This window comes from Argentina anserina, chromosome 2 (genome assembly GCF_933775445.1).
Source record: "Argentina anserina chromosome 2, drPotAnse1.1, whole genome shotgun sequence".
NCBI classification, from domain to species: domain Eukaryota; kingdom Viridiplantae; phylum Streptophyta; class Magnoliopsida; order Rosales; family Rosaceae; genus Argentina; species Argentina anserina.
Window position 1 is genome coordinate 2,060,156 of NC_065873.1, and position 19,872 is coordinate 2,080,027.

At 38.0% G+C, this 19,872-nt stretch overlaps 3 protein-coding genes across 8 annotated transcripts; 1 reads left to right on the top strand and 2 right to left on the bottom strand.

The window, feature by feature from the left end:
• Window positions 1-1,042: 1,042 nt before the first annotated feature.
• Window positions 1,043-3,743, bottom strand: LOC126782410 (endo-1,4-beta-xylanase 5-like). Its single transcript, XM_050507650.1, has 7 exons — window positions 3,683-3,743; window positions 3,340-3,392; window positions 3,023-3,242; window positions 2,741-2,907; window positions 2,537-2,635; window positions 1,490-2,275; window positions 1,043-1,405 (listed from the first exon to the last, which is right to left on the bottom strand). The coding sequence occupies exons 1-7, from the start codon at window positions 3,741-3,743 to the stop codon at window positions 1,043-1,045; spliced, it is 1,749 nt and encodes a 582-aa protein (XP_050363607.1).
• Window positions 3,744-10,881: 7,138 nt separating this feature from the next.
• Window positions 10,882-13,087, top strand: LOC126782966 (E3 ubiquitin-protein ligase COP1-like). 6 transcript variants are annotated; one of them, XM_050508329.1, is made up of 5 exons: window positions 11,138-11,419; window positions 11,510-11,803; window positions 12,086-12,167; window positions 12,352-12,390; window positions 12,669-13,087. In XM_050508329.1, exons 2-5 carry the CDS (start codon window positions 11,675-11,677, stop codon window positions 12,680-12,682), a joined length of 264 nt encoding a protein of 87 aa, XP_050364286.1. In that variant the 5' UTR covers window positions 11,138-11,419; window positions 11,510-11,674; the 3' UTR covers window positions 12,683-13,087. The 6 variants fall into 6 exon arrangements, 3 of the variants coding, with proteins under 3 accessions (XP_050364285.1, XP_050364286.1, XP_050364284.1); XR_007670824.1 differs by adding an exon at window positions 10,882-11,125 and having other exon boundaries at window positions 11,248-11,419; window positions 12,086-13,087; XR_007670823.1 differs by lacking the exons at window positions 12,086-12,167; window positions 12,352-12,390 and adding an exon at window positions 10,882-11,125 and having other exon boundaries at window positions 11,290-11,419.
• Window positions 13,088-13,874: 787 nt separating this feature from the next.
• LOC126784847 (endo-1,4-beta-xylanase 5-like) lies at window positions 13,875-16,690 on the bottom strand. The gene is made up of 6 exons (XM_050510359.1): window positions 16,618-16,690; window positions 16,269-16,315; window positions 15,917-16,136; window positions 15,313-15,479; window positions 15,108-15,206; window positions 13,875-15,011 (listed from the first exon to the last, which is right to left on the bottom strand). The coding sequence occupies exons 1-6, from the start codon at window positions 16,688-16,690 to the stop codon at window positions 13,875-13,877; spliced, it is 1,743 nt and encodes a 580-aa protein (XP_050366316.1).
• Window positions 16,691-19,872: the final 3,182 nt, after the last annotated feature.

Below are 19,872 nucleotides of genomic sequence, written 5' to 3' on the forward strand. Positions count from 1 at the left end.
CAAGCGTGGCCTGTGGACCAACTGTACCGATATTATCCAAACTTAGTCACCTCAAATGTGTTGGATTTTAATCACAAAAAGCCTCGGTACAATTATATATTATTCATTCACTTATAAGCTTTATTTTCTTTGTCGTTTTTTAAATGTGAGATCTCTCATCTCCAACAAGAAAAGCATCGAGTGAACAGCCTTGCATGACTTAATCGAAATACTCACTTTTGCGATCATAACACATCCAAACCGGTAATGATGTTCTGCTATTCTAGCCGGAAAACTTAAACTGTACGTGGAAGTAAATATGGCATACACACAGTGGACTAATTATCGAGATGCAGACTTCTATTAGCTAGGTTAATTAGAAGCACCTTCACACAGTGGACTGACTGTACCCGCACTCAAATATATACAATGGCCTTCTAATTAAGTGGCCGGATCGAAGTGATCCACTAGGTACGTGAGAATCAGAAGGAAGATTTTAGGCCAGTTTAAGCCATGCATTTTACATCTTCTCCGGACACGTACCCTTCTCCTATATCGCCTTCCACCTTTAAGCAATTTTGTTTATACGTATATATCTTCAATTCGTAATGGAATCAAGATAAGGAGAGTGTGCATTAGTGCAATACCTCAATTATCAAAGTGGCCTCTACACTAGCTTTCTTTTCTGTTTTCGCACAAGAGTGACCTCTACATACAATTAACGTCATATGTGTCATCGACAGCAATACGTTGTAGGATAGTGCAAGCTTGTATCAATTAACCAACGAATTTGTGTATAGCACTCGTACGTAGTTTCACATTTGTGTCAACAAAAACAATTATGAAGTAGAATGTTCCTCGACATACAGGAAAATGTACTTAATTAAATGTAGGTGAGATCAAATATGGGCACGTAAGAGGGAATGTAAAAACTGAAAACTTGTATTTTGATTGTATTGATTAATTATCTATATTTTTGAGATATTGTATTACAAATTGAGATGCAATGAATCGTGATGGAAAGAAGGTAGCTAGGAAATTTTGCTAGCATCATTGAGTATTCTCAAACAGAGAGTTTGAGCTGCAATGGTCCTTGGGACTCAGATCTTGGTGCCAGATTGAATCTATGAACCAAGGAAGAATTTGTAACTGAGGGGTGAGTGATGTTAACTTCATAATCCCCATGAAAGAGGGAGGCTTCATAGAAACCATTAGTGTCTGTTGTGGCAGAAGTCGTATCGAAATCCCGCAAACCCCATTCGTGTAGTAACTTGTCCACAACATTTCCAGTAGCCACGTTCTTGAAATTGTTATCGGTTAAGCACATTCTGTAACATCCTTGAGGTTGCCATGCAGACCAAATCACAATTCCTTGAACTTGTGGGTGAGAGTGTACCTCCCTTAGAATCTGCTCCAAGTACCATGCCTGCTCATATGAAATCCAACACAGATCAGTCTCAGTTCAAGATCTATTTACGAAAACGTAACTGTATTACTCGATTAATGTTACCTGATTAGGACCCTTCTGCACGTCCAACTCTGTAATCCAAATAGGCAACTTTGCAGCGGCAAGATAGTCAATAGAAGATCTTATGTAAGGAATGTTGGGAGTAACAAAATGTGACTCAAGTCCAATCCCGAATCGGCCTTTGTAATTATCTTGTACCTTTTGAATCCCTCTAAGCCTGGTAATGTAGGCTTTTGGTGACGATTTCCAATCTCTGCTCTCCTCAATGGTATTGAAATCATTCAAGAATAAAGGAGTTGCTCCATCAGTTTTAAGAGCCCAATTATACATGATGCCTGAAGCTGAAGGACCCATCTTTCTTTCAAAGAAATCAAAATGCAGATTTTCATTGACAACATCCCATGCAATAAGTTGGCCCTTGTATCTATTCACAATATTACGTGCTCTCCAATATGCGTCCGTGGTGAGTCGTTTCGTAGGGAGTGATTTGACCCAGCCTTGTACGTTCTGTGGATCATCCCAGAAAACATTGTGACCTCTTACTGCAATGTTGTGCCGTTTCGCAAACGAAAGCATGGCATCCGGAACCGAGTAGTCCTGATGTCCTTCGGAAGTTTCTGTGCTATACCATTTCATTTCGTTTTCAAATGTTGTCACTCTGAACCTTGATGTGAACCAATTTTGGTAGGCAGTGTTGGAGAGAATGAGTTTGTTCATAGCACAGCCAAATGGGAAACCTCCTGCTTTTTGTTCGATAGAGATCGTAGCATTTGGAAGAGGGTTTCCTTGCGCATCAACTGTTTGGATTTTCACCTCGCTCCTACGTATCTGCAAACAATTTTGTCCAGTTTCTTCATTATGCATGTAATTACCTTTAATTGTATGAACTTAGAAAGCTAGTGATTGCATGCAGTAAGATAATTTCCAAGTTCAAATAATCACATTTACTTGAGATAATAGTGATCGATTGCATGCAGTAAGATAATTGCCTAGTCCAAATAATCACATTTACTGAGATGATAGTGATCGATTGCATGCAGTAACATAATTGCCTAGTCCAAATAATCACATTTACTTGAGACGCCTTGCCTTTTCAATGCTTTGATCTTGATGAGACATCCATTGCTCCTGGGTGAAAGGTTGTAAAGAGATGCTATCAACCCAAATTTCGGCCATAGTGTTTTCGCTCTGGAGTGTTCAACAAATCAAAGATCTAATTATTATAAAATTACATATGGCACAAATAATTTTATTGCATGCAGTGATCAATATATCGGAATAAGTAGCTACAACCTCAAAATAGAGCTCGGCAATGCCAGAGGCATCCACATTTAGGCCACCTTTGAGCATGGTCCAACAATTTGATTCTGCAATAGTTGCACCGGCGGGAACGTATCCGGTAGGTGTGTTAAAAACAGCAGTTACCGGAACGTCACTACCGTTGCTCACTTGTACCCAAGCTGCAGACATGCATCAACAAATTAGAACTTGATAATTAATTACCACGTAGAGCACAAATGAACAATTTCTGCACTGCCTTTGCCTTGTATATATAAAGTTACATAATTTATATACCAGAAAATGTGTAGAGCTTGTCACTTTCCAAGTGAACCCTCTGAAGAATACTGTCATGTGGTTGGCTTCTGCTATGAGCCACTATGAAGCTATTGTTTTCGGATTTTCGATGTTCTATGGTTGCATTACCGAAGGTAGTCCAGCCGTTTAAGCCTTCATTTAATTCCGGGTTTACGATGATTCCTCCATCGTACTGGGGTTTGAGAGGATTCGCCAAACACTGAAAATTAAGGGAAAACATATCATTTTAGGGTTTGCCAAATAAGGTTTAAGTAAGGAATGCACATATCGCTGGATTACTTGTGCGTAAAACTTGCCTCAATACTGGCTGTGTAATCATAGGGTACACCATTTGCTTCCAACGACGTCCCTGCCAAAGTATTCTTTAAATACTCTTATATGATCTAGCACAATTTTCAAACAGCTAAGCCTAGTATAGTTGCTTGCGAACACGTACGGTACAGTATGTATACACTTTTGTACGTTACTACTATATATATATATATATATCAATTGCAAAATTGTAATACATTAATCAGGTCCAGTAATCAGTATATATGAATGCATGTCTAATACTCTAATTTCTCTACAATAATCTAACATATCAAATGTCCCATGATTTCGATAAACAAAACACAAAACTAATAAAGTATACCAAACCTGTAGCTAAAAGAAGGGTGCATAACAGAAGAAGCATGTTGGTTCCTGCTTGAATCTTCATTCATCAATAAACAAGCATATTATTTGATGAGGGAAAAGGAGCGAAGCACTGCATGTATTTATATGTAAAGCAAAAGATGATGAAATTAAATCAAATCTTGATATAATTTGCTTATGTGGGAGATTCATCGCTGGTAATAAAACTAAATTAAATTAAATTAGTCAAATCTGGACGAAACTTTATGCCAGTCAAATCTGGATTGATTAATGCACTGAACTGAAAGTGTTCAATGTAAGAATCCAAATTTGATCTCATGCATGTACTTTGACTGCGCTAGAAGTTATCTCCGAAGTAAATTTATGTTCTCCCCGATCCAAGCTTTGCAATAATTTACTTTCAGCTTCTTTGGAATCTTTAATAAATTTAATAATAAATATATGGGAACTCATACGCTAAATTTCATGATCAATCGACGTTCTGCTAGAGGGTCAAAGTGCGTTATATGCATATTGATTGATTATGATCATTCATGGTTTAAGAACAATAAGATAATTAATGTATCCTTTCATCATACGCGTCTGCTCCGATTTCACGACATCTGAAATATATTAGATATTTCTTGATAACTTGTATACGAGATCGATCATTAAAAAATGTCAATGCAAGTTTTTGGCTTTGATATTCAATTAGAGTTATTGTAACGACCCTAAAATTTCGAGTATAAAAACTCAAAATTTCAAAGTCGTTAAACACCAAACAATCTCAATGAAATCGAAATCATTTAAAATGCCACAGCGGATCATCTCTGAGTTCAAAATACAACTCAGTCAAACCGATTATTACAAACCAAATTATAATTCAACATTATAACAAATGGAAATGTATAATCCTCACAACAACCTCACAAGATAGTCACACCAAATCCTCACACAAGTTGGAGATAAATAACTTCAAGTCCTCTGAGCGGTCCGTCAATTCCCGCTAATCCACACCTGCGGAGTTATCTACTACATCATCGAATTGGTGCACCGAGATTGTAAACACAAACCCGGTAAGCTTTACAGTTCGTATGAGTAAAATGAAAATATAACTCGCATAACAATATATACGAAAATCCACAAATCAAACAAATATAAATGCACTCATGAGTCAATGGACGGCCCATCTGGCTGTCCCAAAAAAATATGAAATGAAGCGCTCATGAGAAATTAAGTAACCATTCTAGTTACCCAAATGCATTTATAATACGGGTACTAAAGAACGCTGGTACACATCTGTTACCTCTCTCGTAGTACACCGCCGATATTGGGCAACCACCCGCTACCCAACATCCAAAAATATGAGTACTCATGAGCAGATAACCACCTGTTACCTCACATGCAGTACTCCGGCAGACAGACTAGAGCTCTAACTGTATCGTAACTTTCGCCCGGCCAAAGGCTAGGTTCCGACTTGCCAAACACGTACAATAATCTCACATCATATTGTACCAAAATCAAGTCCGAAGACAATCAACATTTTAACAATCTCCATGTTAAATTCACGTACAATAATCACACCTCATATTGTACCAATCAAAATCACGTACAATAATCACACCTCATATTGTACAAATCAAAATCACGTATAATAATCACACCTCATATTATACAAATCAAAATCACATGTTCGATATATAAATCTCATCATCAAAATGACATAATCACAATAAAATCATAACAGTATATTATATAGCAAACTATATATATATGTACATATTTACCATTTATACAATACATATATAATCCACTATATCATATACATGTCTTATTTCATAAACACGTCCGTAGACAAAAACTCATTCGAAGACAAAACTCGTCCGAAGACAAAACGTTTTAACAAACTCCATGTTAAAATCACGTACAATAATCTCACATCATATTGTACAAAAATCAAGTCTGAAGACAAATCAACATTTTTAACAAACACCATGTTAAAACCACGTACAATAATCACACCTCATATTGTACAAATTAAATCACATGCTCAATATAATTCTTGTCATCGAAATGACCTATTCACAATGAATTCATAACAGTATATAATATAGCAAATTATATATAAGTACTTATTTACCATTTGTACAAATATATATATTCCACTATATCATATACATGTCGTATTTCAATATTTAAAACTCTTGCAAAAATCTTGAAATTCACCGCAAGAGTAGATTCGTAATATGTGAGATTTTACTCACCTTATCGACTCGAGCGTAATTCCACAATTTCCTAAGATAATTCATTTCCTTGATTTATCGATCACCTTGAAAAGATAAGAAAAGAATTTAGAAACGTTTCGTAAACCTTTAAATGCCGAAACAGTAATAATCGGTTACTGTTCAGCAATTTTCGGTTTTACGAATTTACTGTTCACTGTGTACTATTCACGTATTTACTATGCATGTATTACTGTACAAATACACATCCAATACGTATTTCTGTACGAGTGCATACTGTTTACGTATTCTTGTACGTGTAAATATTATTCAAATGTACGTACTGTCTCAGTAAATAATAATTACTGAATTACCCTTCCAAAATTATTTTTTACATTTACTAAAAGTAAATTTACATTTACATTCACTGTACGTAAATAAAATTTATATTTACCGTACGTAAATCACATTTTTACATTTACCGTACGTAAAAATAAATTACAAAATTACCATTCGGAAACACTGTTCACGCGCAGCCGCATGTGGCGGCGCGTGAGGTGCACGCGTGGCGCTCACGCGCCACTCACCGTGGCAGCGCGTGGGGCCCACGCGCCGAAACCAACCAAGGCGCGTATGACGCCACCGCCGCCCCAAATCTCTTCTCCTTCCTCCCCTCTTCCTTCCCACGACGTCACACCGTGCCTAGCCACCTCCACGCGTCCACACGCGCCGCCCAAGGCGGCGGTATCCCCAAATCTCCTCCTCCTCCGATTCTCTCCCAAACTTCATCAAATCGATCCCAAAATCATCCACACACATCACAACATCAAATTAAATGTATTCCTTACCTGTACGTTGCCCTAAAATGGCCGGAGAACTCAAGATGTTTGGCGGAGTCGAGATCGTGCGATCTGTGATTTGGGCGATGCGAATCGAGCTCCGGTCGCGCTGTTGGTGGCTCTGGATGTGAGGAGCGGTGGAGAGGATGAGCGCCGAGGTTTGCGTCGGCGAGAATCGTAGGAGGCTCGGTTGTGGCTCGCTGCTTCACAACGACGAGGCGGGGCGTCATGGGCTTGGGGTCCGATGCGGAGGTCCTTGCGAGGTCGTGTGGTGTGGCGGTGAGGACCACGTCGTTCCATCTGAGGAGATCGCCGGAGGCGATCCGAGGGAGAGGTGAGTTCGGGGGGGGGGGGAAGAGAAGTCGCGGATGAAGGGTTTCCATTTAATCCCTAAAATATTCTATTTATACCCGTTTCCAAAATCGGAAATGACATTCCGTCGTTAATAACTTTCGCGTCCGACATTCGATTCGAACGCGTGAAGTGTCCACGAACTCATATCGACGAGCTCTACGACTTCCGTGTAGGAAGTTTTCACAACCGAGCGACGGAATAAAATTCAATCTATACGTTGCGGTAACGTTACGTTTTCTAATTAAACGATCCGAAAACGTTTCCGTTTTCGTTTCGAAATGTCGCGAACCACCAATTGTCGTCTTGAATTAATTTCACAAATTTAGCACTTTGAAAATACTCGACATTTAGTTTCGAAAAATTCGGGTTATTACAGCTATCCAGCAGATTGTGCAAAGACCGGCCTTAATTATTAAAACATGTTTTCTTGTTCTTCATTTCAAATTTCAACTATATTTAAATTACATCAACCCCGATCTAAAGCAAAAATATTCTTCAAACTAAACAGAAAGTTTCAAGGACCTAGTTGTTGATATTACATTCAATTTGTGAAGCTCGGAGAAATCTACGTCTGAAGAATTGTAGCTGATCTTCGGGTATTTGCGGAATATTTTTCCGACGCTCGGTTAATTTTCTACGCGTTTACGAAGTTAACGACTTCTAAGTCATATCTTCAGAAATTCATATTTTCCATTTTTAAAATCTTGACCGTCCATTTGAGCGAATTGATCTAAACCGTCAGATCAACCTATAAATACCCAACTACATTACACACCCATACACGGGAGCCTATGTCTCTTCTTCTTCCTTCGAGTTCTCCTCTCTCCCCGAGAGTACCCAGAAAGGGCCTCCGCCTTCTCTTCCACCTAGCGCCACCGTCCGGCTGACGCAGACGGCGAGACCACCACCGCAGTGACCGCCTCTCTCCTCTCTCCTCTCTCTTCAACCATGTCCACGGAATTGACATTCAGCTTCGATCCGGCGACATCAAATCTTGTGGCAGTGAGCTCCAGCGTCGGGTTCCTCGACTCTAACGGCCTCTCCTCCTCATTTTCATGGTAAAGCTCGGTCATCTTCCTTGATTTCTAGTTTAATTCTTTGAGTCAAAGCCTGAACCTCTTTGTTTTCTTGGTTTTGTCTCCGGCATGTCCCATGAACTCCAGTGACCTTGTTCTTGGTTTCTAGCAGTGAGTTTTGGACTCTAGAAGGGGAGGTGAGCTCGAAGCAGCTGCAACAGAATTTGGGAGGTGGACAGTATGTCCCAGCAACTCGGATTAGGAGTGGAGGAGTGCAACGCTGACATGATCTCTTTCTGGTGCTTCGTTGAGGTATCAATCGAACCTCGATTCCTTTAATTTTGGTGTTATTGTGTTTGTAACGTCGTTTCGATTCGTTTAGTAAAATTGTATGTTGGTTTTGGTTGGTTTTGATCAAAGATTGTTGGCCGGAAATTGATCGGAGAAGATAGGGTGAAAACCCTGGTTTTATTGTTACCGAGTTATATTTCACTATTTTATTGCAACTGTGAAATTACCAAAATACCCACGTTGACTTCAAGAATTATGGTCTTACTCCTAGTAGTAAATAAGTTAAAAAGTTATTGTTTTTCCCAAATCTAATTTACTTTCTACTTTCCTTTTTCACTTTACGATTTCCGATTTAAATCGGATTAAGGGATTTTAGTATTTTCCACTAAAACGTATTCTTAGCTTTTCGATTAAACGTCGAACTTGATTTTCTCCCGAATCGGAAATTGAGAAACTTTTGAGCGTGAGAGATTTAAATGTCGGAATAGTAAATTAAACATTTCCATTTTTATCGGTAATTCGCGTCTTAAATCTAAAATAAGAATATCTATAAAATAAATTCACACTCGCGTTTGAAAAAAATCAACCTATCATCCGGATACCTCGACTCAGATGGTCAAATTGGTCAACCGTCGATAATTTGTTAAATCAACTATAAGCACAGTAAACCTTACTCCCATTTTTCGTTATTCGTTGAGATATGAGACGAACTCGAGGGACGTGATTCTACACAGAGCACGAGGAGCAAGATCTGGAGCACGAACTTCGGCACTACTATCTCAGGTAAGTGGTGAGCCGCCCGCTAGGGTAAGCCGTTACCTTTCCAAGTTAGTGATATTTATCGTTATTTGTGCAGTTCTTTAGTCGACGTCTCGAGCACTTTACTCGAGTTAGACGGTAAATTTATTACCGGTGATTCCGTCGTCCTGATATCTGGCACTGTGTCTTATTTAGTATTGGTGATCCCGTTGTTTTGATGTCCGGCACCATACTGTATTATCAGTGATTCTGTCGTCCTGATATCCGACACCGTGTCTTATTTAGTATTGGTGATCTCGTTGTCCTGATGTCTGGCACCATACTGAATTATCGGTGATACCGTCGTCCTGGTATCTGGTACCGACTATGTGTATGTACGGTGATTCTGTTGTCCTGATATCCGACATCGTATACTTTATCGTGAGTGGTACCGTAGTCCTGATTTCTGGTTCCGGGACTCGTGAAAAGGGTAGTACTAGACGCATAGTTCACTTTCACGCTACATTCTCACTTCCTACTTGAGCGCACATTTATATGTTTTTACATTTAAGCATTGCACCCTTATCATATTTTCCTTCATTTTCAAACCCTACCTCGGTAGGGTATCGGTCCTAAAACGAGTTAGCGAGGATGAGTGCTCAGCCTCTTGTTTTGCAGGTGTCTAGTGACGTTGGTCTGGAGGCTAGTGGCCGGTTTGTTAGCCTTCGTGTATCATTTGTTGGTTCTCACTCCCGAGGATCTTAATTCGCAGTGTTTCAGCTTTCCGATCTCCGAGTTGAATTTTGTTGATGCATTTGACGCACTCTAGTATATCTCGTCTTCTAACCTGGTCATTTACCTCCTTATTGGACCGAGTGGACCGGTGAAACTTAGACATGTTCTTTGTTTGATGTTTGAGTCTTACATTGCTACCTTTTGCATTTGTTATTTGCGTCTATATTACATTTGCTCCTCATGTCTTATCATCATTTTGTTCCTATTTTTATCATTAGCCTTGTAGTTTCGAGTTAATAGAAAATCGACACGTCGGTCTTGACTTTCGGTTGCTTATTTATTTGGGATTACGGCGAATACTGTTGTATTTCGATCTCTGAAATAGTCCCGGGGTGTGACATTTAGAGACTTATATATGTCCCTAAACTACACAAAATGTATATTTTGTTGGTAGACTACCGTTGCTTCTCCAAGACAAATAGTAGAATACTCTTTTCAAACTCTTTCTTTTATCTATGAAATACTGTGCCATACAAAAACCCTTGGCCACCATCAAACTAACTCATTACCTTATCTCTATTATTTCTCACTAATATCTATTGATATATTTGACAAAAAATTTCTCAAACATATGATTCTTGTTCTTCTCGCTCTTAGTAGAATACCCAGACCAAGAGAGGATGTAAGCCCCGGAGTTATTAACGAGTTAAGTTGAGATCGTTAATGACTGTTTTACGATATTAGTGATTAATTAAAGTAAATATCGAGAATATTTGTTTCAGATAAGTGACTCTCTTGTACTAAGAGTTATAAACGTTACGTCGAGTACTTGAGAATGTTTGGTGAATTTTCTGGATTATCAAGCTATGTATAAGATTTTTCTTAAGTTGGGAAATTTAAAGGAATTATTTGGGAAATCAGAAAATGGTTACGGTGCAATCTTAGCCGTAGAAATTGGTGGAATTACTTCAGCCCTTGGATTATTTAGACTATGTATGTGTATTGGAGAGTAACTGAGAGCAAACAGATCGAGCTCTCAAACCAACCTCCCTCTTCGCGACCTAACGACCCACGCGCCAAACCGCCGTCCTTCCTCCACCTTTAGCTTCGCTTAGGCCGCCGCACCACCTCCGTTCAACCTATTTCGATGTCGCCGACGCGTTTCCGGCTCTGGCTTTTCCGATCGGCAATTGTGGAAGGAGAAATCACAGTGAATAATGTCCAGCATCAAGGTGGCACCTGCGTTTGCAGCCACCGATTCTATCGAATATGGTATGGAAATCATTCATCTCGTTGTCTTCATCATCCTGGTGATTTAGTTTGATTGTTTTCTTGACTAATTCGATTTTGAATTTTTCTGGGTATTGGTCGGCGTTGTTCTTCGAAAATTGGAGGCTCTTATGTCAATTCTAGGATTCATTAGGCTTTGTATGCAGCTTGGGTAGTCACTTGAAGAGAAGAAGAGGAAGATGGAGGTGCAAGAGTCCGAGTCGAGCATGGAGGTCATGCTTGGGTTATTGCATTGCCTTAAGAGGCAAAAGCCAAAAGCTAGAGGAGCTCAATGAGGTAGATTGAGACTCGATAAAATTTGTTGTGGTGATTTTTGGGTGATATAAATATTTGGCCTATATGATAATGTGAGAGTTTCCATGGCAGAGACAAGCTGATCTTGATTACAATAAGAAAGACATGATTGCGGTGGAGAGATGTAGAGTTGAGCTATACAGCCAACAACAGGGTAAGTCAGTGAGACTGAGGCTGCTTGGTGATGAACAGCAGAGAAATGACATTGTTCATAGTGCGTAAGATGTGCAAGCACAGATGAGTTCTATCAATTTACATAGCAACAAGGCTGTTGTAAACAATGTGCAAACCCATACGAGGCATATGCAGCCTGTAAATCCACAAGGAGGACTGTCGGTGGCAAGGAAAAGGCGAGTCCATTCGCAGGTTAGCAATGTTGTGAAGTGAGCTTTTTAATAGCCTGGCCAATTGTTGTGGATGTTAAAGACCTTTAGATTATCCACTATATCTTTCCTTTTCATGTTTGTTTCCGGAACACGACTTGTACCTTAATGTGACATTAGAAATGTGTGATGGTAAGAGTTACTTGTTGTGGTTAGGCCAAGGAGTTCCGCACTTCAGATAGGCTACTAGCTAAACTTTCATAGTATCCTGAATCATTATTTGGGGCTTTTCTTTTCCTGATGTCATCTCTTCATGTTGCAACAGTACAACGACCTACAAGACTGTTACTTGCAAAAGCAGCGAAATTTGAACAAACAAAGGGATTTAAATGCTATGGATGTAGAAGGTTATAATCCAGGCCTTGAAGACTTCTATTATGTACTAAAGGGATTTACACAATACAGGCACAAACTTATAAGTATCAGCTTTAAGTATCTCGTAGTTTACCATGTCTAGATATAGATACTTACACCTTATAGTTGGTATTTGGTTACTTGAACCAACTGATTGAGGGTCATTTCTGAACTCAGACAGGGTGATATTTTCCACTCTGCAAATATTGTGTCGAGGTGAGTGCTTATGTCATTCCTTCTGTACTTTTAACATGCCATGGACTCTTAAAGGTTGGAAATGCACATATGTCACACAATCTTGAAAATAATTGCTGGAGAGATTCTCCTTGCATCAACTGGTTATGCTACAGTCTGTTAGTGTTATGAATCTTATTTTTTGAACTGTGTTACAATATAGGATGAATAAGTTGTACTTACCTGTGCATGTGTTCTTTCAGTTTTGTTCAAATCAGTATATGAAGTCTTCGTTTAAATGCCATGTTATATGGTTGCAGGGAACCAAAGTTAGACCTTTTGGGGGCACATCTCAGCTATCTATGCATCCTCGCTACATACATGATGGTGTCACTAGATCGAGTTTTTATTGAACATGGTGCAGTTCCCCTAATTGTGCACCTTCTAAGCTCCAGCAGTGATGATGTCAGAGAGCAGGTTCCGACTACCTCTTACTACTTTTTTCTACTTGATAGAGCAGCAATAAGCGAATTTGGCCATCATATGCCTCTCTATGTCTTTATTATCACAAGTTGTCCCAGTAGCACCTCTTATAGAGCTGGGTTGATCTATTGTTCATGAGAGAATGTAATAGAGGTTCTGGGATATGTTTTTTGTTTTCAGACAAGAGGTTCTAGGTCATGTTGATGTATTGTTGAATATTTGAGTTCAATATATATTTTTGATTCAATAAGTATTACATTCTTGTTGTAGTTACTGTTGTGGTAAGTAATGAAACATTAATTTTTTTCTGCCTAGATCTGCAATTATTCCACATTAGGAGGGGGGAACCAAAAGAAAAAGATTGTCAATGGGCACAAATAGCTCAAGTGTCCCTATAAGTGTAGTGTATTTGTATAAATATTTGTATAAAGATATGAGAGTAGATATACATTTGTAGTTTAAGAAATCATGGGCCTCATTGTGTTTATTTGGGGACATATAATTTATATGTGCCATAAATCAATAGGAACACTAGAGAAATGGACATTTGTGTTATGTGTATCTATAGCTGAAATATGTGTATCAAATGGGACACTTAACAAATGTCCCCTCAAGTCATATTTCTTGTAGTGAATCGACGTTCTACTAGAGGGTCAAAGTGCGTTATATGCTTATTGATTGATTATGATCATGCATGGTTTAAGCACAATAATGAATTACAATGTATCCTTTCATCATACGCGTCTGCTCCGATTTCATGACATCTGAAATATATTAGATATTTCTTGATAATTTGTATACGAGATGGATCATTTAAAAATGTCATTTAATTAAGAGTTTATTAGCTGAGAGTTTGTTTTTTTTAAAGATCATTTAAAAATGTCAATGCAAGTTTTTGGCTTTGATATTCAATTAGAGCTATCCAGCAGATTGTGCAAAGACCGGCCTTAATTATTCAAAACATGTTTTCTTGTTCTTCATTTCAAATTTCAACTATATTCAAATTACATCAACCTCGATCTAAAGCAAAAATATTCTTCAAACTAAACAGAAAGTTTCAAGGACCTAGTTGTTGATATTACATTCAATTTGTGAAGCCTGGAGGAATCTACGTCTGAAGAATTAGAGCTGATCTTCACGTCATAATCTCCATGGGGAAGAGAAGCCACAAAATATCCATTGCTGTCTGTTCTGAAAGACTCCGACGTCGCCCAGTAACCCCATTCACGTAGTAACTTGTCCACAACGTCACCAGTCGGCAAGTTGTTGAAGTTTTCATCTGTCAAACACATCTGGTAACATCCTTGAGGTCCCCTTCCGGCCCACATAATGATTCCTTGAATCTGAGGATGAGAGTGCAACTCTCTAAGAAGTTGCTCCAAGTATAATGGCTGATTGAGTTTACTTGATACGTCCAGTTCTGTAATCCAAATGGGAACTTTTGCAGCCCCAAGAGTATCAAGAGAAGCTCGAATGTAAGGAATGTTCGGAGTGGTAGCGAAATGAGACTCAAGCCCGATTCCATATCGTCCGCCTTCATTGCCCGGAAAGCTTTGGATCTCTCTGAGCTTTTGGAGGTACTTAGCTGGAGAGGATACTTCATCTCTGGTCTCCTCAATGGTATTGTAGTCATTCAAGAACAAGGGGGTTTCTGCATCAGCTTTAATAGCCCAGTTATAAAATATTGCTGAAGCATTTGGACCCATCTTACTTTCAAAGAAATTGAAATGTAAGTTTTCGTTGACAACATCCCAGGCAATGACCTTGCCCTTGTATCTCTGCATGATAGAATTGAGCCTCTTGTTGGTTGCACTTTCAAGTTGTTGCTGATTGAGCGCTTTGACCCAACCGAGTTGATACTGGGGATCATCCCAGAACACATTATGGCCTCTGACTGCAATGTTGTTTTGTTGTGTAAACTGAAGCATGCCATCAGCAACCGAGTAGTCCTCATGTCCTTGGACATTCTCTGTGCTATACCATTTCATTTCGTCCCCAAATGTTGTTACTCTAAACCTTGATGTGAACCACTTTTGGTGGGCAGGGTTGTCGAGGATGAGCTTGGTGATAGCACAACCGAAAGGGAAACTGGGATACTTTTGTTCAATGGAGATTGTTGCATTTGGCAAAGGATTGCCTCGTGCATCAACTGCTTGGATTCGCACTTTGCTCTTGCGATTCTACAACGTAAATCGTAATTGAATGAGGTTCAGATCGAGTGTGTACACATATTAAGGACTAATGAATGAAATATTATTTGTGCCTAGTAATGTTACCTCGGCAATGCTTTGATCTTGATGAGACTTCCATTGCTGTTTTGTGAACGGTTGCAATGAAATACTGTCAACCCAAATCTCAACGGAGGTGTTCTTGCTCTGAAAAAAGATCATAAATTCATAATCAATAAGATCATAAAAGGATACAGATATTATAGGATCAGTAAATCCAACTTTATTGTATTGCTTAATTGCTTTGATATACCTCGAAATAGAGCTCGGCATTGCCTGAAGCCTCGACAGTGAGACCACCCTTCAGCATGGACCAACAACTTGATTCCGCAATAATCTCACCAGCACGTACGAATCCAGAAGCTGTCTTGAACATAGCTGCTACTGCAACGCTATTGCCACCACTTGCTTGTATCCAAGCTGGCGATATACATATATTTACATCAACACAAATTGATTTGCTTATATAAATGTAAGGGCTAATACTTAAATCTCATATGGCTGGAAAACGTAAAATAGAGGTGGTCTAATTACTAACTTAGAGGTAAAATTAGGAAAACCGAAATACTAATGCACAACATAGTAGTTGGTAAATAAGGTAAATAAAAATACGTAAAGGTATAGACACCAATGATATAATGTATACATATCACAAGAGAGATGTTTAGTAGTTTCCACCTCTACCCTTATATATCCTGATCTGTGCATCTTATATAATTGGTGTCTCTCAAGTCTCAACCTGCATGATCTCATCAATTATTTGTGTCTCTACGTACACCTAATGGTACAGATCAGGGTAGAGACCGGTCACCTGATTACCTGATATGTGCACTTAATTAAGACAGTTGATTAGATACCTGAAAATGTGTAGAGCTTGTCAGCCTGAAGGTAAACCTTCTGAGACATGCTATCATGCGGTTGGCTTCGACTCTGAGCCGAAAGGAACTTGTTACCCTGTAATTTTCTGTGCTGTAGTTTTGCATTGCCAAAAGAAGACCATCCTCTTAACCCATTATCAAACTCGGGGTTCATTATGATACCTCCACCATACTTAGGCTTGTGAGGATTTGCCAAACACTGGAGAGAGGGAAAGAAGATACGTCAGAAATAATTTACTTGAGATGGTAACTAAAAGCGTACGTTTATGTAGATTACTAGATTTAACAACATAATCATTGCTTGAATACTGCGCAAGTAAAATTAACTTGCCTCAATACTTGCTGAGTAATCATAGGGTAAGGCTTGTACGTCAAATTCTGCAAAATACTCATACTGTTAGGGTTTCTTTTTGACGAAAATATAATTAAGCAATAAACCCATCATAACTTATGATCAACGACATTATGCTGATATAGTTTTTAGTAGAGGTCTCAACTATATATTTCAATAAACTCCATTCGAATTTGTTCAAGTGGTGAGGCAGTTCGAAATTGATAATAGTGTTTATCACGAAAATATGTTGAATTTGATAATGCTAAATGTTACCAAAGAGAAACATGCAAATTATATGAAACAACTTTGCTTGTAAGTATAATATGGAACAAACAAGACGACGAACCTGAAGAAATAAAACTTATCAAAGTGCATAACACCAGAAGCAGCAGATTGTACTGTCTCCCGATCATCTTCATGAGGCAAGATTAAGAGACATATAGGCTTTATATTTATATGAGAGATTCGACGGAGTTTCCCTTTGATATGTGGTACCAATCAAAGGCTATAACCTTCCAGATTTCATTCCAAATAAACCTTCCAGATTTTGTGGTAACTATGGAGCCATGTAATATCCTAGTAGAAATTGAAATAATCCTAGTTTTGATCATCATTTAATATTTATAAATAAATAAATAAATATATATATATATATATATATTTATATGCTACCGTAATACCACGTGAAAATGCCTATTGATCATTCTTATTTGTTACATTTCAACACGTGAATTTATTGTACCAAAATTCTATTTTAACATATTTTTATTAATTGTGAAATGACCTTCATGGGTAATGATGATTTTGAACTAGAATTTCGGGTTTAGAGTTTAGGGTTTATGGTTTAAGATATTAGAGTGTGGGGTTATAGAAAGAAGCCTAAAATAATATTTGACAAAATAGCTGAAATATAATTTTTTTGATAAAATATTGCGTATCAAATTGTGATTGGAATGGTAAACTACTAGGTATTACCACGTAGTTCTACGGTGGCATTGAAAGAATGGTATATACATTCCACAATTATGGGGGTCAATTAACCTTCCAGATTTCATTCCAAATAAACCTTTCAAATTTTGTGGTAACTATGGAGCCATGTAATATCCTAGTAGAAATTCAAATAATCCTACTTTCATCATTTAATATTTATAAATAAATTTAATTTGCAGCAAAAAAAAAATTGACACGGGGAGCTTCTATTTACACCTCTCAAAACAGCATTTAGACCTCAATCTTTTTTCAAGTTAATGTTGACTTTATCAACAGATATAAAATTACCAATACATATAATAATAAAAATAAACAAATAAACAAAAATTTCAATACAATACATCTGATTTCTCAATTTTTCTTTACAAAATAATAAAAGAATTTTCAAACGTAGGAAGATCTAACTATACTGTATATTATCGTGTTCAATAATTTCATATATGGATTGTAATAAAAATATTGATTTCACTTTATGTTCTTTTAGTTTATTGTGATTCATCCGTTTGAATACATTTATTGTTATGAATTGTATATAAATTTTATTGTATTATAATTCTACTTAAGCTTGAGAAACTTGATATAGTTATAATACGTTTGAATCCAATGAATAAAATTTAAAGAAAAAACTAGAGTTTTATTGATTTTATTGGACTATGGGCATTTTGGAAAAATTGGGGAGGTCTAAATACTATTTTTGTCACGACCCCGAAATCATCTTATAGTCGCAGCGTATTGTAACTGAGGTCATAGTACATCTCAGTCGATTTGATTATTACAAAAACCAATTTATAATTCAAGCATTATATCAAATGGGAATGTAAAATCCTCTCAATCCTCACCACAAAATAGCAATAAAAAAACTTTGAAATCTTCAGAGTAGCCCTCCAATTCTGCTAATCTACACTTTCAGAACTATCCCCTACACCATCGAATAGGTGCACCGGGATTGTAAACACAAACTTGGTAAGCTTTGCAGCTCGTGAGTAAAACAACAGTATAACACGCATAGTAATACAAGAGAAAAATACTGAAAACATTTAATTATAAATACACTCATGAGTCACAAGACGGCCCATTGGGATGTCTAATAATATCTAAAAATATAAGTGCTCATGAGAAATTAGATAACCCATATGTTTACCCGAATACATTTATAATACGGCTACTCATGAGACCCAAGTACTCATATGTTACCCCTCATGCAGTACGCCGTCAGACATTGGGCAACCCATATGTTACCCAATATCCAAAAAATATGGGTACTCACAAGCAAGTAATCATCTGTTACCCTCATGCAGTACACCGGCAGACAAACTAGAGCTCTAACTGAATCGTAACTGTCACCCGGCCAATGCTAGTTTTCGATATGCCAACACGTCCGAAGACATAAAACTTTTTAACATGGCACAAGTTAAAACCACGTACAATACAATCCTCACATGTTATTGTACAAAAATCAAACTACTCATGCTCAAATAACATAAATATTAGGGCTATAAATAAACTCATTTGGAAATATGAATATGATAGTATAAAATACAACAACCCATATATATATATATATATATCGTTTTTACCATTATACACATACACAACCCACTATATCATATACATATCATAGTTTGGTCTTTTAAAATAAAGCGTAATTATGAATCATCGCCAATGGTAGACTCGTCATAGTGACGTTTACTCACCTTATTTTCCTGAGCGTAATTTCCGCAATACTGAAAGCAAATCCTTCACTTGTTTTGTTGATCATCTAGTTGTATAATAGAATGGTTAGAAACGTTACGTGAAACCTCAAATGCCAAATCAGTAGTATTGTTTACTCTTCAGGAATTTACGGTTTTTATGTAATTACTGTTCACATATTACTGTTCACACATGTACTGTTTAAGTATTACTGTACATGTAGTACTGTTTACATATACTGTACACCGATTTACTGTTTAAGTAGATACTAATCACCGATTTACTATTTTAGAAATTACTTTTACAATTATTGTACAAAAATTACTTTTTACAATTACCGTACATAAATTACTTTTTACAAGTACCATACAAAAAAGTTACTTTTTACAAAATTTACTTTTTAATGGAGTTCACCGATTTACTGACAGCGCGTGGCGCTCACGCGCCATCCACAGTCGCAGCGCGTGGTGCTCACCGCCGCCCAAAACTCTCTATTTTCTTCTCCTCCACTCTTCCACGGCTTAATGCTGTCTCTAACCCCTCTTACTCTCCCTCATGCACCACCTAGGGCGGCGGTATGTACTCTCCCTCCTCCTCCTCCAATTCTCCACAAATCTTCACAAACTTCACACAATCACACATATCATTTGATTTAAAGGGTTTCTGCACCTATGTGGAGCCTTAGAACTGTCGGGAAGTCGTCGGAGGAGCTCGAGATGCCGACGGGGTCGATTTTCAGGGAGGATGGGATGTGGCTTTATAAGGGTCCCAAATAATTCGGAGAAGGCACCAGGGAGTGATGGGCGGTGGAGAGGGACTATCGCCGAGTGCTTGCGTATCCGGAGATGGAGCTTAGATGGCGGCGAAACGCAGGTGTTTCCAGTCGTCGATCGAGCTTTGATGCGGCGAGCGGCGGCGT